This window comes from Micropterus salmoides, unplaced genomic scaffold (assembly GCF_014851395.1).
Source record: "Micropterus salmoides isolate LMB-PRFRI ecotype aquatic unplaced genomic scaffold, ASM1485139v1 Ms_hic_scaffold_12, whole genome shotgun sequence".
Taxonomy (NCBI): Eukaryota; Metazoa; Chordata; class Actinopteri; order Centrarchiformes; family Centrarchidae; genus Micropterus; species Micropterus salmoides.
Window position 1 is genome coordinate 9,790,704 of NW_024040263.1, and position 25,111 is coordinate 9,815,814.

Here is a 25,111-nt window from a genome sequence, read left to right on the forward strand (position 1 = left end):
TGAGGATATTATGTCACACTGTCTTTCCCAGAAAGGTTTATTTGGCAATAATTACATTTATAAACACCATCTTTCTGAATGAACATTTTAGGCTAGGTATTAATAAAATACCTAGAAAACCTTTAATTGCGTAAAAATGGAAGAACCCTCAGGTTAACCATCAGCTCTATTTTTAATTATACAAAGCACAGAGTTTATTCACTTAAAGTGCCACTAATCAGTATTTGTTTTTATATAAACACAAAATGAAATTACTGCATAATGTGAAAGAGGTCGCTCAAAGTGATGAACCCTCACCCAACTCTGCAGTTCTATGTAGCTTTTCATCCTATTTTAGCTTATTGTTTTGTTTTCAATATCCCCAATTTTGCCTTTTTGAGCTAAAAAAGTTCAGACAAACCTACTGTATACTACCTGCCCAGCACCAAACTACAAAGAGTGGCTAGTGAATAAAATTGAACATCTAGCATAAACAGATGGTTAGGTTGGTATCTGTTAAGATTAATTTCAAAATATTATTTGTCTTAAATGCATCTGACAAGGGTGCAGTAAACCGCTAGCTACTGTACACAAACATATTTAAGCTGAACTGTCTTTGTTATAATGTTGCATATACGAAAGACATGAGGCCACTGTTGATGCAACATTTCAAGTCAACTTGCATAGGGGGATTTTATTGCTACACAACAAACACAATGAAATGGATCAGCAGCTAATACATCATTTTTGAGAATAAGGTTGGGAAAAACACAAATAGCACATTTATCAATTTGACAGGACCCCTACACAAGTCCAAAGAGTCTTGAAGTAATAAAAAAACACACGGTGCTTTGATTCACACCAAATCAGATTTTGCAATTTTGAAATGCAAATCATACTGTGGAAAATGAATCATGACTTTTATTCCAGGGATTTGCATTCCTTCATAAAGACCTGTCATAGTTTGACTTTCACGCCTTGCCGCAAACTGACTACTTGGCTTCAGAAATGAGAAACAAATTCCTCATGGCCACTGCTGTATCATGATGTTCTGGCTGTTGGGTCACTCTTTGTGGAACTTCAAAAACCAAAATTTAGAGACACATACTATTAAATTTGTCTGTTAGCCATAGTTACCAATACATCAGATCCTGTTTTCAGCTGGGTGAGTTAAGCTACATTACATCAAGAGTTGTTTGGGTTTTTCCAAAATCCTTTTTTCTTTTCTTCATATTCAGTTATGTCTGAATATGTTGCAGTTGTATGTGTCCTCCTCTGTAAAGACCTAAATGCTAAGGTCATTTTGAGGACATAACCTGGAGGTTAAAGAATGAGTTGGAAACAATATAGCAGCAACACCAACAGGTCTTCTTTACTTCAGTTGTTGGCATTAAAACCAAACACCCAAAATGCCCGGAGCATAGAGGAGTTGCGGTCGGACATGAAAAGTGTAAAAGGTAATGTTTTGATGTATGGCTTATCACAGAGCATATGCAATGTGTGAACCAACTATTTGTGAAAACAGTAATTATGGCCCCAAATTACTGCCTCACATTACTACTTCAAGACATCACCCACGGCCTTAATCGATTAGAAACACGACAGTCAGATATTCTGTTAGGATGAATAGGTAACTGCTTTTACATTTACATTGCAGCTGAAAATTCAATTAGGAAACGTGTGGTCTGCAATACGTCTGACTCAAAATATCCTGGAGTGAGTTTTCCCTCAGGTTGCAACACTCATTGTGGTCACAGAAAGCCCAGAACGAACACTGTGGTTTATGTGAGAATGCACTTTAGCGGAGGTCACTTACTAGAGCTGTCTATGTCATATAACCAATGAGAGGCTTTCCTCATCGAGGATCTCTAAACTGTTATTTTTACTTGAGCTGTCTCGGGGTCTTGAAAAAGACAGATTACATCATATAACAGCATATAACCACCATAGGACACTGTTTCATGGACAATCAGGCAGGTGTTTCAACACCAGTTGGAGACTGTTTGTGTGCTGCAACAGAAGTGTGTTTATGTCCTCAATCAGAAGAGTGATGACACAGTATGTGAAGCACAAAGTAAACCAGATCCAGCGAATATATCCTTTTTGCAGAGGGGTGATACCAGCAGTTTCATAACTGCAGTACATATCCATACTGTGTGATTCATTGGCACTAAAAGTAACAATCAGAAGCAGTTTACAGTTGCAGTTGTAGATACTGTATGTTGATATGCACCATCTACAGGTACAGGTTGCCCTTGTGCCACCTGCAGACAATGCGTGTTTTACTCACAACTGGATATTAATAGCTGCTGTCTGTTTGTTACTATGTTATCATTGCAAACTTGCAAAATCTAAGAATCTTCCTTTTTTTAACTTTACATTTCCTTTATCTGTGATCTATTGCTAGAATAGTTATCTCTGCACAGGTGACTATCTCTCCAGAGAACGTATACTCGCACCCCTTATTTCCTACGTAACACACACACACACACACACACACACACACACACACACACAGAGTCCCCTCCAAAAGTATTGGAACGGTAAGGCAAATTCTTTTGGTCCTCCCTGGTATTCACACCTAGATGTGTTAAACAACTCAGGACATATCACCGTCTGTGTTAGACCACAGCATTCTTAGGTGAGCAAACGTAGGAAGGAACAAATAATCTTAAAGTAAATAACATTTAATATTTGGTGGCATAACCCTTGCTTGCAATAACTGCTTCAAGCCTTTGACCCATCAACATCACCAAACTGTTGCATTCTTCATTTGTGATGCTATTCCAGGCTTTTCAGTTCTTGTTTGTTTCAGGGTGTTTCTCCCTTCAGTCTCCTCATAAGGAGGTGAAATGCATGCTCTATTGAGTTGAGGTCAGCTGATTGGCTTGGCCAGTCTAAAACCTTCCACTTTTTCCCCCTGATGAAGTCCTTTGTTTTGTTGGCGGTGTGCTTTGGGTCATTGTCTTGCTGCATGATAAACTTCCTCCCGATTAGTTCCAATGCATTTCTCCGTAAATTGGAAGACCAAAATGTTTCTGTACACTTATAATATTAATAAGCCTGTTCCAGAAGCAGCCATGCACGGCCCAGCCATGACATTACCTCCACCATGCTTCACAGGTGAGCTTGTATGCTTCGGATCATAAGCCGTTCCTTTCTTTCTCCACACTTTGGCCTTTCCATCACTTTGCTAGAGATTAATCTTGGTCTCATCAGTCCATAAGATTGTGTTGCAGAACTTTTGCAACTTTTTTGAAAATTTCTGGCCTTCCGATTCTTCCTGCTGATGAGTGGTTTGCCGACCTGTTCGACGTCTGTTGCTCAGTACACCAGTAGTTTCTTTCTTTTTTGGGACACTCCAAATTGTTGTGCTTGCTATGCCCAATGTTTGTCCGATGGCTCTGGTCGATTTTGCTTCTTTTCTCAGCTTGACAATGGCTTGCTTTTCTCCCATAGACAGCTCTCTGGTCTTCATGTTGGTTCATCCTCTTTAACAGGAAATGCCGTCTTTATAGGTTTGAACCAAGGATGAAAACTTAGACTAGTCATGCAGAGCTATTTAATGTTTGGACAATCAACCTAAAAGGCAACACCTGAGCAACAAGAAACATCTGTCAGTCACGTGTTCCAATAGTTTTGCTCACTTGAAAAATGGGTGGGTTCAAACAAAGGGTGGTATGTCCTGAGTTGTTTAACACATCTAGATGTGAATACCAGGAAATGAGAGCTGAAATTCTGAACGCTTGTCTCATACTCTTAAACCCAAATGTCTTCAGTGAACAACAAAAACAAAGGAATTTGCCTTACCGTTCCAATACTTTTGGAGGGGACTGTATCTATCTATCTATCTATCTATCGTGTGTGTGTGGTTCTTTTTCCACCATCACACTTAACCTTATAGCAAAACAGATCTAACAAAGATGTGCAGTTGAATATGAGCACATGAAAGAAAGAAAAGACTTCGAATAGTAAGCACAAGTTGTGTGCGATGGCTGGCTTTGACCCATGACAGATGTTTTTGTATAGTGGATGGCCTTAATTACAGTTGATGTAACATCAGAGGCTCTGGTGCACAGCGCTCTGTCTGTTTCTTCTGTGTAGTCTGATATTTCCGGAGGTGTGTAGACCTTTTCTTTCAAGGGGACAATAAAACAAAGCACATGGCACTGGCATCACAGAGCCAAGATTGAGATACTGACATTAGGCCAGGAGATTGGAGAGCTGGGATGGAGTACCATCTAAACAGCCCCTGCAAAGAGCTTGTGAACCCGATCTGTTTTCGTTGGGCTTTGCAGTAGAACATCACCGTTTCATCTCCAGCTCATTAAAATGCCCAAGACTAGATGAAGTGGAAACCAATGGTGCTCGCTCAAGTCCAGCACAGTGCGTTCTTAAAAAGAGTTATAACCTCAAAATCAAAGCACAATCAAGCTAACGTGCCTAAGCAGAACAGATGAAGTTGGTGAATTAAAGCAAAAACAGTTATATTGATTAACTTCACTGTATAGACCATGACTGTGTATATTTAAGAGGTAAAAAAAAAGAAAAGATTGTCATAAGACCAATACTTAGGACACTATTTAGAAGTATACAGATCCCTTTATTGTACATCTTCAAAGCATTTCTTGCATTCATCACCATCCTGTTTCTCAACACCATCATCGTCATCACTGTAGATGATTGCCATGTAAACACCGAGCTATTTCAAGCAGCTCTGTTATTTTATTTGATTCCACTGTTGCTCATGGTTTGGGCTTTGCACACCCCCTTGCCAGCGACTTCAAAGGCAGCTCCCTTGTATGTTGCAACACACTGGCCATCCGTGCGTAGGTCTGGCTGAATCTGCTCCCACACCTTCTTTTTGGGATTGAGCTCTTTGTCTGGTTCACCTGCAATCAAGAAGTCAGTTTGAAATATTAGAAACTCCACTGTTGCCTGCTCATCCATCACACAAGGAGGATTAGATGGACGGATCAAGGACTGATGTTTTATGAACTTTCTGTGATATGTTCATGTCCTTGCATAACCCACTGAAACGCTGTTTGAATATTTTCATGCTAAGACACATTGATAAATGACTTAACTTCCCTTACACTGTTACGATCTGTATGAGGCCAATACAAATTGTAAGCAAATGACAATTATATTCATGATTTATCAGACCAATCCTAATTCTATTTCTCCCACTTGAACTTTAAACAGCCTGACTTTCTATCATGTTCTATTAGAACATCAGCTTTTTAAAGCTGCCATTTGTTCTTATTCATAATTGAAAACATCTAAACCAAATTTCTTAGAATCCAAATATGCATCCAGGGAAAACTATTAAGAGGCCTTTGTTTTTGATGTTGCTTTGTATTTGTTAAAAATCAAAGCCGGTCATGGCTGGCTTCTGTCTGGTGTCAACGTTTTCCTCTCCCTACACAACCATCTCAGGGTATGAGGACACAAATGTGTTTCATTTCCCAAGGCTGCCATTTCTGCTGGTTTACAACCCAAGAGTGGCAACAATCAGTTTTGATCAGAAGCGTGAAAGAGGTTTGATGAGCAACTTGCGCACATTCTTAACTTCAAGCAGAAGTACTTGGCCCCATTAGCTGGGGAAATGTGGGCAATTACAACCATGTACTCACACCAGCAGTGGATTGGCTATAATTTAATCTGTACTATGGCGCTTTGGTGGGAGTAAAGACAAAAACTAGGAAAATACTTCTTTCACCTCTTATTTTCCATTATATGTACTTCAAAACAGCCTACATTTTTACTGCGTTGTTATAAACAAATAGGAACACCAAAACAAACCATCAACCAATGCTGTCTTTACTCTATCCTCCACTACTCCTGTTTGTTTGTGAACCATGTTTTCAGGGGAGGGTTTGAATAGGACTCTTATAATGTAGTATCCATAAAAATGATTCTGGCAAAAGAAATCCCTCATGAATCAAACAGCTTTTATAGTGGCTGGGACATGTGTACTGGAGGGATGAAAGCATCAGCTGATGCAGCTGGGGTGTGGGTGCTTGGACCACAGATCCACCTACATCATATCCTCCTCTTCACAGGGAACTCTCATGTTATTGTTCTCAAAAGAATAGATGAATAACAAGACCAATCATTATCTCACCACCAATATTCAGCTTTGCAAACTTCCATTATAAATTTGAGTTGTAGAACCAGAGAGACTTAAACCACAACCGCACTGGCCTGTAGGTGGCAGTCACGTGATTTTAAGTCACATACTTCACAGGAGGGAACTTGACTATTGTATAGTCCAGTTAATGTATTAATTAACACGTAATAGGGTTCACATGTTCGTCTCTCCCAAACTCATTTACATTATTTGTACTTAAAAGGAGTGTTAGGACACTTATATTTCCAACTGACTATAAAAAAAAGAGTCAGTTACATTCCTAGCAATGAGCGTTGGTTAGTCTGTCAAATAGGCAGTCACAGGCCATTTAGCCACCCCCAAACAGAACTGAGGAGTCCTCTAATGAGAGCTTTCAGTGGGGTCTGACAACGCATCATGATTGTGTCTTCAGAGGAATAAATGTTGAAACTGCCGTGTTGTTTCTAGCTGTAAGAAGATTCAGCGACACCCTTCATTTCCTAAAGGCAAAGGCATTTTTATGGAAACTTGGCTGGGAAGTTCTTTCAGTAGGCTTCATTCAAAGACAATCATTGATGGTCACTCAGTGGTGAGGAAGCACCCCTAGTGTCTGTTTGGTTGGATGTAATTGTAACATTTAAGCTTTATGATTAATGATTAATCTGTTTTAAGGGTACTGTAATCAGGTGATTGTACCTGGGAAGCCCTGGAAAGTGACTCTGTCCCCTGGGACTGCTCCACTTGGAGGGTCAAGGATTTCGACCTTGTCTGGTGAGCTGGCACACATGACCATAGCCTGGGACACCACTCCTCTCATCTTGGCTGGCTTCAGATTGCACATCAAGACTGCCATACGGTTTTGCATCTGCATGGGGGACAGAAGATTAAATAGATTTTTTCAGGCCATATGGCCTAGACAGTCAAGAACAAAAACAAATTATACCCAGTTTACTTAAAAAAATAAAATACTTCAACTGATGTGGTCTGTTCGGGTACAGGACAGAGGATTTCATAATCTAATATAAACAATATTACCAAATCCAATCTCTTAATTAAAAATTACTTTGTCCGAGGTTTATGGTTTGTTTGCCTCATTTCATAAACCAAAGGGAGCAAACATGGAAAACTTACGAGACCTAGTGACCTTTGTGCCTTAGCAAAATTTAAAAGAAGACCAGAGGCAGTTTCTACCAAAAGCTGAAATCCAGCATTCCATGAGTTGATGTATACCAGAGCTCAGAAAATAATCAAAATTGCTACATAAACCCAAAATCACTCATGTTGCAGTGACAAGGTTTTGGTGGTAGCTTTTCAGTTTTCATCTCTTGACAGTTTTAGCATGTCAGGGATAGTATGTGAATGTTCTGTAACAGCACTTACAAAGCAAACTGTTTGACCTGAGTAATATTTTATGTGCACTGTGGACACTAACATTTTATGATTGGCCTGTCTTCTGCCTGTTATTTATCCTAGTATAACAGACACACAAGAGTACTGCCATAAAACCCAGATATTTTCCTCTTGCTTGCTTGAAAGCAATAGAAAAGGGCTCAAATAAATAAGTAAAGTGAAAACTTTAGATGTATTGCTCCTGTGAATAATGTATTGATGCATATACACACACAATGTAGCAGTAGTTTAGCCTTTCTAACTGCAGCCAGAGAGCACTTAAGGCTATGCCACAAAATGTGATTGCTGTTAACAGTGTTAACTGTTTTAAGAGGGTAATGTCTAATATTTGTCTGATTGCATGGAAAAACAGATGCCATTTCCAAGTATGTTTTCCATAGGTATAATAGCTTCTTTTTGTTGACAAAGTCAGACAGTGTTTGTTAGACATGATTTCAGCAATCACATGGTTCCATTTAAATGATTTATACTGTCTACATACAGCATAATGCAGAAGTGTAATGCACAAAGGCTCCCTGGTCTAGAAATATGACACAAACTCAGAAATACTGACGACCATAAAAGTAACTAGTGCTTTTCATTTACATGAAATTCTACATACAAATGAGCAAATCATAAATCCACATGAAAGCATGATTAACACCAATATTCAATGAAGATCCTGAATCACCAACCATAAAATGTTGATTTTCTAAGCAGAACCATCAGCGCAGAGTGTACCTAAGAAGTAACTTTAAATCAGCTAATAAATCCTTATTATGACCTTTTTGAGCCATTAATCTATATACACAGTACATATACGGCACTGCTTGTGTGTCTGGTGAAAACAACTCTAAACAGAGTAATATTATTGTACTAAAATGAAAGTCTAATTTGTACTGAAGTTTAAGTAATGACAGTATAGTAGGCCAGCTAACTGGCAGGCGGACATTTTAATGAGACATTCAATCGCTTTTTTATTTTCCACCTTATAAACACAAACTAAATAAGTCAGTAAGTGTGTGAGTCTACATATAATCTGGGAGATTGTTGTGAAGTGGCCAATTCATCATATTACAAAGTTTCCTGACATAACCTCTGGTAATTACACTATATCTTAACATCACATGGTTTCCCAGAAATGTTTGCCAACTGCTGCTGCAGGTAGGGAGGACGTATTGCACGGCTTTTGGATTAAGACTGTTTTAGCTAGGTGTATATGATACACTAGCAACTGAGTGTTTATCATAGTATTTATTATACACTCTGTACCTGGTCCAGAGGTATGTGCTTGACCAGCCCGCTGACCACTGTCCTTGGAGAAGCCTCACCCACGTCGACTTGCTCCACATAGAGACTGTCAGCATCCGGGTGCCTCTCGGCTGTGATTATACGTCCAATACGCAGGTCCAGACGAGACACGTCCACCTTGGCATCTTCTTGGCTAGGGGCTGCCTGCTTCTTCTCTGGTTTCTCCCCTCCTGGCATAAAAGAAAACACTGTTATACTACATTCTTCATATTGAAATTTAATATAATTTTAGTATTTCTTTGCCCTTAATTTGTGCTATTTCAATGAAAGTCTGACATAACTATTTGGTTTGGTTGGAATTTTCAGCACAGAAAGTCAGACAGTAGCTATCCATCTTGTGTTATGGGTAGGTTTGCATAAGAGAGGCATCTGTAAGAGTTTTCATGCTATTATACTAAATGTGCATGATATTATACGAAATGGTTGTTTAAAAGTACTGAGCATATTTCAGCCAACTGGTATCTTTCCAAGGGAAATTATAAAAAACAAATAAGAGTTGAAACAATACTGGGCATGTGTCTGGAATCTGATTTAATTTCCTCCCATAAATGAAAACAAAGCCCACCGATGTTAGGCCTCAGGGTTGCATGAAGGGGCATGCGTTTCAAGTGATCCATAAGTAAATAAAAAAAATTAAAGAAAAGGCAATTACTTTTTTTTTTTTTTTTTTATTTCTTCCCAGAAATGTGAGGTACACGCTTTGACTAAATGATGATACCAATACCCACTTTTGGCTGAAGGTGAGTGCTACATGATCCATTGCAATAGCAGAATAGCAGACGCTTTCTCCCAAGAGACAAAGTACCTTTCACTCGCTTGGTTTACACACATTCATTTCAGTGGACTGTACTGATCAAATGATCGCACAGTCTTTAATCATTCCTCTGAGCCCACACCGGCTTTGAAGAATATGAATTCCAACCCTGGCCTTTGATATTCAACATTTGTCCCCTGTGCAATCAATGCTCTGCTGTGATGACAGCGTAACACTATCAGGTCTACACATGGGTTTGTAGATCAACAAGTGATGATTTTTTGGAGGAGGTGAGAACACATCCACATTAAAGCTTGAAATAACAAAAGAATGTAACATGTACAACAGCTTATCAAGAGGGAAAGTATCTTTCATTAGCAGCTTTCTAACGTCTGGATGGAAGAAATACCAAACATGCCAATGACTTGAATTTATGTCTTAAAGCTTGTTTCTTCCTCTTTCTAAATTATAATCCCATAAATACATCCAGAGCTAAATATTCCCTGTCAATACCTGACAGTCCTTCTAGTCAAAATAGTCCAGATAGCTTATTGCTGAAACAAAACTAAATATTTTGGGTGATTTACTGTAAATGAATTAAAATTCTGTGGCAGGGATTTTCCTGTTTTGTATTCTAAATTTATCATAAAAAACAGTTTAACACCATTAAGGTTGATCCATACGGATACTTTGGATTCATGATGGCATCCTAGAATGATGCACATCCACAAAACTTATTACTGGTGACTTTAGACAAGGACGCCTTGTCCCAAATACAGCTTATAAATCATAAGACTTCATAACAAATGAAGCTTCGCTAAACATCTTCCAACTGAAGCCTAGAGACACTGGATCCATTAAGAGGCAGATATTGCTGCCTTACATCCATTATCACCTGATATTACAAATTCAAATGGGAAAACATGTTTGGAGAAGGTCAACTGACTTTTGAAGAGTGCTGCATCTATCCAACTATTGATAGAAAAAACAGGATCTTAACCAAATAATAATAATAATAATGTTGATGAAGACCAAATAAATCCCTCAGTGGTGAAAGGTGAGTGGTCATATTTATGGCTTTAATGTGGTCCTGCTAACAAACTGATCATTAACTACATGACACAAATGTTGCTAAAAGACAATCATCTAAAACTTCATTTCATCTTCTAAAACTGTTTTATTGGATGTGAAAACTTCAAAGGATTCATAATAAAACTCTGCACTGTGCAATACTTTTTCCTCCAGCTGTTACCTTTTTTCTCTGCCTTCTTCTTTTTACTCTCATCTTTGGGAGCAGGGCTCTGAACAGCAGCAGCGGCGGAGGCAGATGGTCCAGAGGCTTTGGGTGGGGTGGGCTTCGAAATGCACTCAAGAGTGGAGTCACCTGTTGGCATGGCCACGTCCAGCACTACAGGAGGGACACGTGCATAAGGTCAGTAGAAATAAATGATTAAACAGTGGGTCATAGTTACTATATGAAAGACTTTTTCTACAGTATCTCTGGCAAGTGATATTCTTCTCACTTAGTTTCCCAAATGTCCTGTGAAAGTATGAAAAGACAGGAGCGTAGCAGCACTGCTGTGAAAGACATCATTCACATTACATATACACAAGGTACACAACTTCTTAGTCGTCCCTTTTCACGCACACGCGTCAACACAATACAATTAAATGATATAGACGAAGCTTTATTTACACACCCAGTGGGAGGACTGCTCCCCTGATGCAAACAGTGTTGATGGGAAAATGACACAGTGTCCAAGTGGATGGAAACAAGAAAACGGAGCCATAAAGCAGGGAACAATGTCCTGCAATAACTCTCCAGAGAAAAATAACCCCTCATTTAAGGCGCCTGATGTTTGAATTCCTACAAAATCTAGTGCCTGTGTCTGACAAACATCGGTCTGCAGGCACACCACCATCGCCATAATGCTTCTAATTACCTTAATTCTATGTTAGGACCTGAGATCAGGACCATTCTGGTTTACCTTGGAATTACAGGCAATAACCTCTTAAACTCTTGACATTCCCTTTAAGTTTTCTCCTTAGGTTTTTGACAATGAGAACCAACTTTTTACAAACTAGTGAGGAAAATAAGTATTTGAACTCCCTGCTATTTTGCAAGTTCTCCCACTTAGAAATCATGGAGGGGTCTGAAATTGTCATTGTAGGTGCACGTCCACTGTGAGAGACATGATCTAAAAAATAAATCCAGAAATCACAATGTATGATTTTAGAACTATTTATTTGTATGATACAGCTGCAAATAAGTATTTGAACACCTGAGAAAATCAATGTTAATATTTGGTACAGTAGCCTTTGTTTGCAATTACAGAGGTCAAACGTTTCCTGTAGTTTTTCACCAGGTTTGCACACACTGCAGGAGGGATTTTGGCCCACTCCTCCACACAGATCTTCTCTAGATCAGTCAGGTTTCTGGGCTGTCGCTGAGAAACACGGAGTTCGAGCTCCCTCCAAAGATTCTCTATTGGGTTTAGGTCTGGAGACTGGCTAGGCCACGCCAGAACCTTGATATGCTTCTTACAGAGCCACTCCTTGGTTATCCTGGCTGTGTTCTTTGGGTCATTGTCATGTTGGAAGACCCGGCCTCGACCCATCTTCAATGCTCTAACTGAGGGGAGGAGGTTGTTCCCCAAAATCTCGCAATACATGTCCCCGGTCATCCTCTCCTTAATACAGTGCAGTCGCCCTGTCCCATGTGCAGAAAAACACCCCCAAAGCATGATGCTACCACCCCCATGCTTCACAGTAGGGATGGTGTTCTTGGGATGGTACTCATCATTCTTCTTCCTCCAAACACGGTTAGTGGAATTATGACCAAAAACTTCTATTCTGGTCTCATCTGACCACATGACTTTCTCCCATGACTCCTCTGGATCATCCAAATGGTCATTGGCAAACTGAAGACGGGCCTTGACATGTGCTGGTTTAAGCAGGGGAACCTTCCGTGCCATGCATGATTTCAAACCATGACGTCTTAGTGTATTACCAACAGTAACCTTGGAAACGGTGGTCCCAGCTCTTGTCAGGTCATTGACCAGCTCCTCCCGTGTAGTTCTGGGCTGATTTCTCACCTTTCTTAGGATCATTGAGACCCCACGAGGTGAGATCTTGCATGGAGCCCCAGTCCGAGGGAGATTGACAGTCATGTTTAGCTTCTTCCATTTTCTAATGATTGCTCCAACAGTGGACCTTTTTTCACCAAGCTGCTTGGCAATTTCCCCGTAGCCCTTTCCAGCCTTGTGGAGGTGTACAATTTTGTCTCTAGTGTCTTTGGACAGCTCTTTGGTCTTGGCCATGTTAGTAGTTGGATTCTTACTGATTGTATGGGGTGGACAGGTGTCTTTATGCAGCTAACGACCTCAAACAGGTGCATCTAATTTAGGATAATAAATGGAGTGGAGGTGGACATTTTGAAGGCAGACTAACAGGTCTTTGAGAGTAGAATTCTAGCTGATAGACAGGTGTTCAAATACTTATTTGCAGCTGTATCATACAAATAAATAGTTAAAAAATCATACATTGTGATTTCTGGATATTTTTTTTTTTTAGATTAGGTCTCTCACAGTGGACATGCACCTATGATGACAATTTCAGACCCCTCCATGATTTCTAAGTGGGAGAACTTGCAAAATAGCAGGGTGTTCAAATACTTCTTTTCCTCACTGTATATGACAATACCACATACAGTGAGGTTTTTATGGTTGCACCATTATATGTAATTAAATGATAGATGACAATCAGCAGACAGACAAAGTTAGCAACAAGCTGGTGACCATGGGGAAGCATTTAGCAGCTAAAGAGCCTGATATTTCACTCAGGGGTGGGTGGAGACGAAAAAGGGCTCAAAGCAGAGTGAATATTGTGCTTAAATTTATCACATCAAACTTAAGACCATCTTGCAATAGGATCACAGAAGCCGTGACACCAGCCAACATGCTGAAATTGCGACTCATGAGTACTCAGTAGTCGTACATTATATTACAGTACATCAGCCGCGACAGCGTAGCTTGTGAGTCGTTTTTGTGTGTCATTATGGCAAAATGTGGTCCTACTTTGCCCAGTGTTTATACGTCGGTCATCTGTGGACAGATTTTGTCAACGCAATTGCGTCACAACTGTGCAAAATGCAGTCACAACTTTACAGATGTGTAGTTGTGATTAGTGATGTGCGGATCGATCCTAAAGTATCGATATGTCTGATACCAACGTTTCCTGCTCTGGGATTGATACTCGTATAATAGGATCGATATCTAAACTCATTTTAAGTCATAAAGTCATTTTGAGAGAGTGTGTGTTTTATCATAAGTATAAGTACTTACTGTCACCAGGATGGTCTAATTATACTCTGTTGATAGGAACTACTTTTCCTTCCGCCTGTCAAAGTCATGCTTGCGCTAGGGCTCTGTGATGGAGCTTCTTTGAAGTGAGTCGCTGCAGCCTTTTACATTTCCCGCGACTGAATACTGACACTGGCTGACTGTGAAAACAGTCACGTCTGGCTGTATTGTAGCTTTGAAGGTAATAATGACGCTGTGTGTGATGTGTATGCAAAGACAGTGAAATACTTTGGCAACACCGCAAACATCGCTAAACATCTGAGATTAAGTCTGTCACAATAACAGGATGATGTTATGAAGCGGAAGTTCTGAGCAGGATATTTTTATTATAATTAAAGAATATGACAGTAGTTTAATGTCTTCTCATTATGCAGCTATTATTTTGAATTGGTAAGGCTAGAGACTCCTCCTTTTTCTCATAAATACAGAAACGGGAGAGGGAGGTTACTTAAACTAGAAATAAAATATGTAAAAAGTATTGGTATCGATAATACCAGCCTGGGTATTACTTGGTATTGGATCGTATAGGAATTAAGTGGTATTGCACATCACTAGTTGAGATCAAAATGAAGGCTGAGTTCGAAGATGGGTGTCATCTGACCCATGTGTACTGAGTACTCTTGTAATAATGTAGTAATGGCTATTTAGTACCCATGGGTCGGAAACATTAACAGGTTGACAGGCGCGCATGCATACACGCACACACACACGCACACACGCACACACACACACTAATTTGACACTGCACATCAACTGTCCCTATTGTTATATCTTGGCTGGAGAATTGTTTTTCTCAAGGCACGATTATAGTCAGGTTTTGTTTTTCTCATCTCAATTAGAAATCAGCAAAGTCAACTGAAAATCCTTTCAAAAAGGTTCATATTTATCCATGTTTGGATTAAGCTATTTCATGCCACCTTAAAGCCATCGGAAAGAAACCCCCAAAATAAACATCCCAATTAGATACAATGTGTGGAAAAACATAGTCTCTGGTGTATTGGAAAGCATTCCTTCAACGTTCCAACTCTAACATTGAGTTATTTTAAATAAGGTTAAATTGCTTATTTCTTCCAGTCCCCCTTTATCCCTTCAGCTTCTTTCTGGAAAACATCAAATGTATAATAATGATCTGAGCTGCTGAATGTCCTTGAATGTCAACGTATGTCAGACGCACTGTAGCTGACAGACATGTTGTCCCCATCACTCTAATGGGGATTCTTCAAGCACAAAGTTTGCTTATCATAGAAACAAAAAAGATCTAGTTATAATGGCACTGAGGCGAGAACGCACAAGATGTTATCAGTGATAGCACAAACCAAACAATGCTCTAATGAGCAACAACTGACATCAAATGTTCGTATGGCAGGCACACACAACCACTTCTATAACTAGATATAAAGAGGATAACAACATCAAGGTCTTTTTAAGGACAAAAACACATTTGTGATAGAAGTCTTTGCTGGGAACCAAACTCAACATACCTCCCCTCTTCTTCTCTTTTTCCAGCAGCTGTTTCTTTAGTTCCTCGATGTCATTCTTCAATTTGGCATTCTCCACCATCAGTTTCTTCTCTTCTCTGACACTGGCCTGGACGACTGCAGCAATGCAAATTCTTGTTACCTCTCCCCACTGGAAGGAAATTTCACTTTCCCACATGACATTTTAAGAACCACTTCTGAACTAGTACAAATGTACTATTGACTAATGTTGAGTAGTTTAATCTATATTGTCTTAAAAAATAATTAAATTGCAGGGAAAAAAAACTCGCTGGTTTTGGAATAATTCATATGTCTCGCATTGTGCAGGTGATTATGGAGATGCAAAGAAGAGATATATCATTTCCACAAGTGCAGAAGAAACTTCTGCTCACTTAATACATTGTTATAAAATATCATTTAGTATCTGGGATTTATTTGGTCCTTTTTTATGAGCCAAACCTAAAGATACCATGGGAAATTATCTTCAGAATGACTTGTAAATACAAGCACACTTTCCCACAACTGAGGCCTCTGGTTTGAACTGATAGTAGTCCTAACGGGATTTCACTTTTAAAATTATGAGACTGTAAATCATGTATGTAAGCAGCTCTTCAGCCAGTAATGATGTCATTCCTACGACCAACATATAATAATATTTCATTTGAAATGCAACCTATCAAGACAACTTTAGAACATTTATGATTCATAAAACATGTACAATAAATCAAAAAATACCTTTTGTAAGGCTGTAATATAATGAATTGGCCAGTAATCAGCTGACAAATTTTTCTCTGCATATGCATTTCAGTGTCTGGGTGTGCCTCTTACTGGCTTTCTCCTTCAGCAGCTGGACTTGTTGTTTCAGGTACTCGATGATCTGGTCGGCCTCGGCCGCTCGCTGCTCCAGCCTCATCAAAGGATTGTGACTTGACATCTTGAACAAGGAGCGAGCTAAAAACCTAACACACACAAAAAAGACAGAGCAGTCTCAAAAAAACTGCTAAATGTTAGATCACCAGGCTGTAAACATATTGAACTCATTATATTCGAACATCATGAAATACAAATCCTGAAATACCTATTCTTGGTTTTGTAGATGGAATATCTTCCCTTTTGTTTTAATGTGGGAAAATATTCATGCATCAAGATTGCATGTACAGTGAATACTTATAAAATTACCCTATTCCATGCGTTATCAAATTTATTTTAAGTGACAATAGCAAGGTAACAAGAGATTATATTCTAAAGCTATGCTGAACTTAGACAAAGATTCATGTTTGGAGTTACAAGGGCTGCATTCCTGTACAATGCCACCACAAACTATTGCCTCTAAAATGACCCCAGAGTTAAGTCAAGTCCTCTTTCACAGTCTCACCAAAAACTTTACATTTCCACAAAGGTGGTATGTAGGTCTGCCTGACATTGTAGAGGGGATTCTGATTTTTTGTCTACCATAATATATACTGTAGTGGCAGAGTTTAAACTGTTAAATTAGTAAACACTGCATGTTCCTAAATCAAAATGTACTCACTGTGGATGCTATATTTCAAAATGGCTGACAGGACAACCATAATCTGACATTTTTGCCATAATGCGCAGCCCAGAAAGTATAAACCACGTGCTAATGGGATTTTCATGACAGATATATTTTGGCCAGCTGCCCAAAGTGACAAAATCTGATCTCCATCCACAAGGCACATCGAGAGATAATCACAAGAACATGTGTTGATTTTCATAAACATGAGAGAATCAATAAGCAAAGCTTAATTCCAAACACATTTAATTTGGAAGCAACATTTCAGTGTATAAAAACATCTTAATAGCCTTGACAAGTTCCAAGTCAACGTGGGCAAGCCAAATCCTTGGATGAATTCCTATCTGTCTTTCATAGCACCCACTGGTAAGAAATAAGAAGTGACATTTAGATATCCTTTAAACCATACTTAGCATCAAAATTGCATGCATTCAGTTTGAAGTTCAAAAGGCAGCCACTCTTGAGCCACTCAACCAAAATACAAGTGGACACACCAGTTTGGGTTTGGGGTAATGTTCATATATCATGTTGAGCTCTGCAAATTACTTCTTGAAGAAAGAGGAAAAGAAGGATTTTTACAAGGCTGGGGCATGGGGAAGAAAACTTCTTACACATATTACAGGGAGGCGCTGGAAAACAACAGCTGGCCCAAGATGAAAACAAAATGTTGGGGGATGAGGAAATTAGAAACACAAAAGAGCTGGAGTTGATAAAATCAAGGATCAAAGCATTGTTTTTGGAGAAACTGAATTGATTTAAACAGGACCAGTGGTAGAATAATAACAATAGCCACAAAAAGGCTGATCTCATTTGGATAACCTCTGAAAATGGGTCCTGGGGCAGAGGAATGGTCTGCAGCATTAAGACATGAAGACATTTTAGCTTTGGATTTCAGATGGTAATAGCCAAATGTGTTAACAATGTTAAGAGGACGTGGGCTTTCAACATCCTTCAGGTTGTCTAATTTATCTGTCTTCACTGTATGGAATTCAACATATCTTTGATTCATTTCCTGATTGCCAACTGTATAAATTTAGCAGGTGTGCTATACATGGGACAGCTGGTGCTCAACCGGGGAAGGCATCCAACTACATCCACGGTTATCAACCTCTTAAAAATAGGCATGACTGGTTTGCTTAGTCATACAGTTCTCAATAGTCCATGCAAAATAAAATAAAATATCAAAGATAAAACTGCAGAGCTATGTATGCCACACTTATGGTGTGAACCAAATTCTGTAAATTTAACCATCTTTTCCTGGTATGGCGGTGGTGTGTGAGCAGCCGCACCACAATACAAGTGTTCCCTCTTTTCATGCTGCATTCCCACAGGAGAAATATACTTTAGGACGATACGTTCCCACCTGTCTGCCAACCAGACCATTATAAACGGAAAGAGAGTGCAGTATGCCGGCACTACCTGAAGGCATTAGAAGGACCTACATGTTTAAATTTAAAAGAAACCATGTTGTGTGTGCAGCCTTCAGCACCAGATATAGTCACTGATTTTCTTTCTTTGCATTGCTGAGAATAAATGACCTGAGGTACAGATGACAACAATATAAGCTCCAAAACACCAATTTCTGTCTGTGTCTGCACAGAAAAGAGAAAACAGCTGGTAAATAGTGAGACTCATGATTATGGCTGCATTTATCACTTGTCTTTATCTGTTAATGTATCAGTCCTTTTTTAAACCCTCATTAAATGTTCAGTGTATTATGACGTCAAGTGCTGATCTCTTGTGCCAAAGGTGATTTGAGAGATCCTAATTCCATATTTTATTTATTTGTTTAGATGAACAGACAGTGGTGGAAAAAGCACTAAATTTAAAAGTACAGATACCACACTAAAATGTTTGAATACAGCACTGTCAGTTAAAGGTAATCACAATAAGGAAAACTAAGTTGCAAGAGGACAAGTGGATCAGGCAGAAATCGCACCACAAATTCACACAATTTAACTTCACAGCACGTCCAATAAAGTGCAGCTCACAGTCCCAAACAGAGCAAGGTTGTGCTTCAGTGTTTAGATGTTTATATTGTAAAACTATACCAGCTACTTAACACTTGGTCACAAACTGTCTGTGACTCAGTGCGTGAGAGTGACTTGATAACTATCAGGGCATATACAGGTGTGGCATAAGCTGGGTGAAGTTGGCTGCATGCTTTTCTTTACTTTTTCTTTCTTTGTTAAAATCAAACAAGTGCAGTCTTGTGCACAATGTATCAGAGTGAAAAGTCCTGATTTGGAGAATTTGGAAAATTAAAAGTTTCAACAACTTGAAATAACTCAAGTAATGTCCAAATCTGTTACGGAAACATTTTACACTTCTGCAGACAGTGCAGACCAGATGTATTTATAATGCCCATATATAATGACTTAAACATTATTTTCTCCTCATGTGAGGATTTGCTTGGTTTGCTCTGTTTTTTGGTTTAGGAGGCTGGCAACACAAAATAAACATATAAATATTATGCGACACACTCGGCAGATTAATCAACAGATATTTAACAAATGATGGAATTATTTACAAATCACAGTAACGTTAATCAAACAGCAATACTATATAATATTGGGATATTAAAATCACACAAGTAACATGTGTAACGTTACTGAAAATTAGTTTCCAGTTAAATCGGTAAGCTATCGGCTCAGCTGAAACGAAACTGCCATCTTCAACGACACTGGGTTGATTAACTGTCATGTAACTTAGTTAGCACTGGTGAGTTACTAGCTACACTGTTTGTTAGATGTTATTGATGACCTACTGTTAGTCAAAGTACTGAAAAAAACGCTAACATTAGAGGCTTTTAAAACTTACATGAAAACACAACACGTTTCAGAGAGCGCTGGAGGGGGGCTTGACAGCTGCTAGTCCTGCTAACGTTAGCTAGATCGGCTGGCCGCAGAGAGGCTGACTCAGGCCCCCACCACTAGATCTCTGCACCATGCGCACATGAAGCAGCCTTTAGATTCTGCTGACCATATGTTCTATAGATCTGATACCGGCGCGGAGGCAACGGATATTGCCTGTGTGTAAATACTTCATTGAGAAATTAACTCATCCAAAACTAAAACAAATCAACTCAAGAACGACTTTATTAAGGATCTGAAATGATTTAGTTTGAATTTCTTTCTTTCTTATAAAGTACTCGTCCTCGGCGCACTACTTTGTCGCACAAAAATTACGTCGATGGTCACGTTCACTCAGCTGTTCCGTCACATCGCACAGGCAGGAAAGGAATTCATTTAAAATATATTTTATCAATCATTTCAAGTTCATTTTGTCGACATGAGAATACAGCTTTTCCATTAAGCGTGAGTGCACACATTTCTATGTAACTTATGTATAATGCACATTACATCGCTGGTTTCCTTCCCGGGCCAGTAAGGCAGTTATTTTCATAACTTAGCTAACGTTACATACACACCGTGGCTGCACATCACTGTGCACGTTGTGTCGTTGTTTGGTTTCTGAAGTTAATGTACAATTGTATGGTGTAAATACATCGCGCTTACAAAGACAGCGTTAAACTGTCACTTGCTCTAATGATGGTCTTTGCTTCAGCCTGCGTTAACATACATGTTTTTCACCCCACAGGATAACACTTCAGGGCATACATGAGAAATTGGCGGTTAATACACCATACCATGCTGATAAGAATGTTCCTCTCATTCATAGATGTATATTACCATGTGTTAATGCATTTACACCGTTATCATTGCTAACACAGCCCGAAGCAAGATGAGGCCCCTCAAAGACGCCCAGCTGGGGGCCTTCACCTTCTTTGCCTCAGCTCTGCCTCATGATGTCTGTGGGAGCAATGGCCTTCCCCTTACCCCCAACTCTATCAAAATCCTGGGACGTTTCCAGATCCTCAAGACCATCACTCACCCCAGACTGTGCCAATATGTGGACATTTCCAGAGGGAAACACGGTAGGAATTTATGTCTTGCCCTTTGTAAGGGGTCTGATCATATTGCATATCCTGTCCTTCCATCTGTTAACATTTAATTTTCACATAGTGATATTTTGTCCTTGATGTCTACACTCACTGAACTTTATTAATTCCTGGACATTTATTAACTTTCTAAGATGGTGACATTAGTCTTGTTTGATCCTGTTGTTCTGTGTGGAATGAATGCATGTTTGCTGTGATTAATATATGAGTCTGTTAATATATTGTATAACGCTTTGTAGTTACAAGTCTTGAACACAATAACATTGTATAGCAGTGCATTCTATTGTAGTCCCAACAAGATTTTTTAAAGATCTTAATAAAAAAATGCATCAATACATCATCAATCAATATATGCTTACTCAGAATAAATATGTATCAATAAATGTTTGCTAACTCAGTTGCATATCACTATTTCGGTTTCTTCTTCTTGCTCTATAGAACGACTGATTGTTGTTGCTGAACACTATGAAAGCAGTTTAAATGATTTCCAAAAACAGGGGAAAACAGCCAGGTGAGATTATCATCAAAATCCTCCTAATCATTAATCATCCTAACTACTCAGAAATGATTACAGAATATGTGATGAACCCAATTTTGTTTTCTCCCTTCACTTTCACCGTTGCGCAATTTTTATTAAACATTTTACTGTTGATAAATTATATTGTATATGATGGGCAGAGGAATAATATGCATTAACCTTGCCATCTACTGGCTGAAGTTAGGTTTGCATAATAAGTAAAGTGTATTGGAATTTCTAATAATAATAATAATAATAGTGTTGGAAATGTAAATACATTCTTTTATGTGACCCAGTCACTGCTTGAGCCTCAAAAAGGTTTGACACACACGTGTGTGTGTGTGTGTGTTAGCCCAGAGAAGGTGCTGCAGATTGCATATGAGATCCTTGAAGGTCTGGAGTTTATGAACAAACACGGTATGGTGCACAGAGCCCTCAACGCACACAATGTGCTCATGGACTGCAAGGTAAAATTGTTTTCTGTAATGTCTATCTTACACTAACTAAAAGTCTGTCAACATAACAGTAATTTGAATCATTGCTTAAATGTAACATTGTCACCCTAAGATATATTATTTCTCTACAGGGGAATGTCAAGCTGGCAAAGTTTGGCCTTTATCACATGGCTGATCATGGGGCAGATGTAGATTTTCCCATTGGGTACGTCTTTTTCTCCTCATTCATCACAGAGAAGGGTCCATTAGTGCTTCTCTGGAACTCTTCAACTGGTGGGACTTAGCTGTGTGAGCTGTCTGTTGAGGGTCAAAGGTTCACTTGTATCTGTTTGCTGTTAGTCAAATCATACAAAAGACACTTGACCATAATATTGATGTTTAATAGCCCATCCCTTTTCATAGAATCCAGGTTTTGAGGCATCAAAATAGCTTCCTGGTTCAGAAACTGTAACAGATTGTTGGACTTTTATCCTAATCCAAAGACCTTCCAAGTATCTTTGTGTAATATCCTTTTGCAGAATGAAAAGAGGAATGATGGCACATGCCCATGACTTTCAATAAAACATCTGGATGGAAAATGTAATGAATTTAACTGTCAAAGATTTATGCAGGTTCTTCATAGGAGCAACTGCTTATATAAATGTAGTTGTTTGGAGAACATCATGTTTTTATTTTTCCTATTAGACATACTATGAAAGGGATTAAGTATAACATAACTTCATCAACACTTACTAACGAATGAAAACCTATGATGGGATGTTTCTGCACAGAGCTGTTAAAGCAGCTCAGTTAAATGATCTGGAGAGTACCCTGTGTCTGCAACAAATGTTATTTAGAGGCTGACAAATTAATGTGCTTATCTGCTCTGGGATCATTACCTCAGGTACCCATCATACCTGGCTCCAGAGGTGATCGCTCAGGGCTCCTTCCACCCCAGTGACTCTTCCCATGACGAAGCTCCTCTGCCCTCAGGACCCAAGACTGATGTCTGGTCGCTTGGGATTTTGCTCTTTGAATTGTGTGCTGTAAGAATCCTTCAAAATCCTCTTCATACATAATAAGACATTCAAACAAAACTTTTTGATGCTATATGGACTTTACCTTAATTTAGGCTGTATGGATCATTTTCCCCTTAACTCCAAATGCTGTGAATCTATTACAGGGCAGGCGACTGCTGCAGAATATTGAAATAAGTGAGAGATTAAAATTCATTCTAACCTTAGGTAAGTGAAAAGGACGTAATTATTGTAAGTACTGAGCAATATGCTTTTAAACTGAATTAGGCTTACGCTGTGATATTGTTCGTCTTTCTCAGGTTGCATGGATGACATTGTGACTGTTCTTGCTGAGGAACATGGTTGCCTGGACACCATTAAGGTAGATTCAAAGTCATTGACTGTCCTGATCCTAGTCAATAAAGATAACTGATAGACATTTTTAATGGTGTTTTTTAAGGAAATAGAAATTAGCCATTTGTGGAAAATTAGTTCACATTATTGATATAAAAACAACACATTTGGCCTAATAAAGCCTGAGGGCTTTGTCTTGTTTTGAAAAATTTCAGTATTTGTACATATAATGCAATACCTGAGTTTAGGTAGTGATACCAGGTCCTACTTTTTAGGATTTGTTTTCAATTGAATACGTAAACAAGCCTAATATGATGATACTTGACAGTTTTCTATTATCAATGCTAGAAGTCTGTACTCAAATGTGTTTGTTGGTTTGATACCCAACCCTGCAAAAAATAAATTTTGTAGGTGTTTCTAAGCTTACCAAGCCCGAGAAATGTCTCTTAATACAAATGTAATATTGTCCAGTAAATTAGAAAATTAGCAATTATATCTAATCCCACTAGTAGTTTTTGTATAAGCACCTCCTAATCTTAAAGTTTTGGAAGTTTAAATGGGACAGGTCTGCATTATGTGTACTGCAGCTAATGTTGTCATTTTTTACAGGAGCTGCCGGAAAATGTTCTGGAGTTATTACGGAAATGCTTGACCTTTCTTCCATCCAAAAGGTAAATAAAGCCACTGTTCATTCACGTCATCTTATGTTGGAGGACATTGGCCATTTAGTTTCCAAAACACTTTGGTCACGCAGGTCATGAATTCTTTCTGAGTGTTCGTCACAGAGGATTCAAGTGAAATGATCCCAAAATAAACTTGCAAGTTACTGCCTGCGATGATTTTATCACTTTATATAAGTAAATGTTTAATGTAATAAATTCTTACAACAACAATTACAATTAAAGTGGGTATTTTGCTGTTATGACCATTATGTCTTTGTATGTTTCTTCCAGGCCGACCCCAGCAGAGCTTCTGGGAGACCCTGTGTTTAATGGCATCTCCTGCCTCTATACGCCCTTCCAGAAGCCAGTTAGCCTGTTCTCTTCTTCCCTGCGCTGTGCACATCTGGATCTCCCAGAAGACATCAGTGACCTTTGCAAAGGTCTGCCCCAGCTACACTCAAGTTTTTACGCAGCTTTACACTTGCACTTACACACCAACCATCTTTGGCGTGACTAGAAATGTCAGAAATACAATATCTTAAAGCCTAATTGATTATCTGGAAGTAGCTTTCATTAAGCATGTGGGGATCAATATTGATAAGTAGTATCATATAGATAGAACTATTAAATGTTATGAAGAGAGTCAAAACATCTAATTGGTCAGTCCTGTGAGTGTGTTCTTTGATATTTAAGAAGTTTTAAATTTAATCTGAAATAATATTTTATCTAATCATCTATTTCATATTCTTGAATGTATCAATTTATTCCACAAAAAGGACAACTGGACTAAAAACAGTTGCATTAAATGTCAATAACAGTCAGTTCCTTACTGCAGCCTAATTTGTATTCTTGTACATTTGCTACTACAAGTTATTTTCAGAAATTGCACATAATTTAATTTCTTCATTCTAAATTCTGTGAAACATTGAAGCCCACCTGAAAATAAACAGGACTAAATACAAAAGGTGACTGTGAAAGACACATGGAGTTCTTCTTTATGGATAGTGATAAATGTTTTCAGTTAAACAAGAACTTTGCTCCTCTGTTTAACACACCGTCCTGTGTTTAATTCCAAAAACTTGTTCAGTAACCCCACAAAGACTTCCAAATTGAACACCATGGTGAAAGCACAAAGTAGAGTTTTTTTTAGATTTAATGTGTTTGTTTGTACTGTTGTATGGCTGCTGAAGTTGCATATGGAAATTTTATATATGGCATTTCCTTGAAGTTGTATCCAAACCAATTCCAT

General features: G+C 38.7%; 2 protein-coding genes across 2 annotated transcripts in view; one reads left to right on the forward strand and one right to left on the reverse strand.

Moving 5' to 3' along the window:
* Window positions 1–4,561: 4,561 nt before the first annotated feature.
* LOC119898928 (aminoacyl tRNA synthase complex-interacting multifunctional protein 1-like) lies at window positions 4,562–19,890 on the reverse strand. Its single transcript, XM_038713263.1, has 7 exons — window positions 19,739–19,890; window positions 16,213–16,343; window positions 15,388–15,501; window positions 10,798–10,953; window positions 8,753–8,961; window positions 6,788–6,956; window positions 4,562–4,871 (listed from the first exon to the last, which is right to left on the reverse strand). Coding segments are annotated over exons 1-7 (948 nt in total). The 5' UTR covers window positions 19,741–19,890; the 3' UTR covers window positions 4,562–4,704.
* Window positions 19,891–20,078: 188 nt separating this feature from the next.
* Window positions 20,079–25,111, forward strand: part of tbck (TBC1 domain containing kinase) — a 45,706-nt gene continuing 40,673 nt past the window's right edge. The window contains exons 1-10 of the mRNA XM_038713261.1: window positions 20,079–20,235; window positions 20,652–20,855; window positions 21,318–21,390; window positions 21,749–21,863; window positions 21,983–22,056; window positions 22,735–22,876; window positions 23,014–23,074; window positions 23,167–23,228; window positions 23,810–23,871; window positions 24,154–24,302. Coding sequence (XP_038569189.1) covers window positions 20,663–20,855; window positions 21,318–21,390; window positions 21,749–21,863; window positions 21,983–22,056; window positions 22,735–22,876; window positions 23,014–23,074; window positions 23,167–23,228; window positions 23,810–23,871; window positions 24,154–24,302 — 931 coding nt within the window. The 5' untranslated portion in view covers window positions 20,079–20,235; window positions 20,652–20,662. The remainder of the gene's footprint in view (window positions 20,236–20,651; window positions 20,856–21,317; window positions 21,391–21,748; window positions 21,864–21,982; window positions 22,057–22,734; window positions 22,877–23,013; window positions 23,075–23,166; window positions 23,229–23,809; window positions 23,872–24,153; window positions 24,303–25,111) is intronic.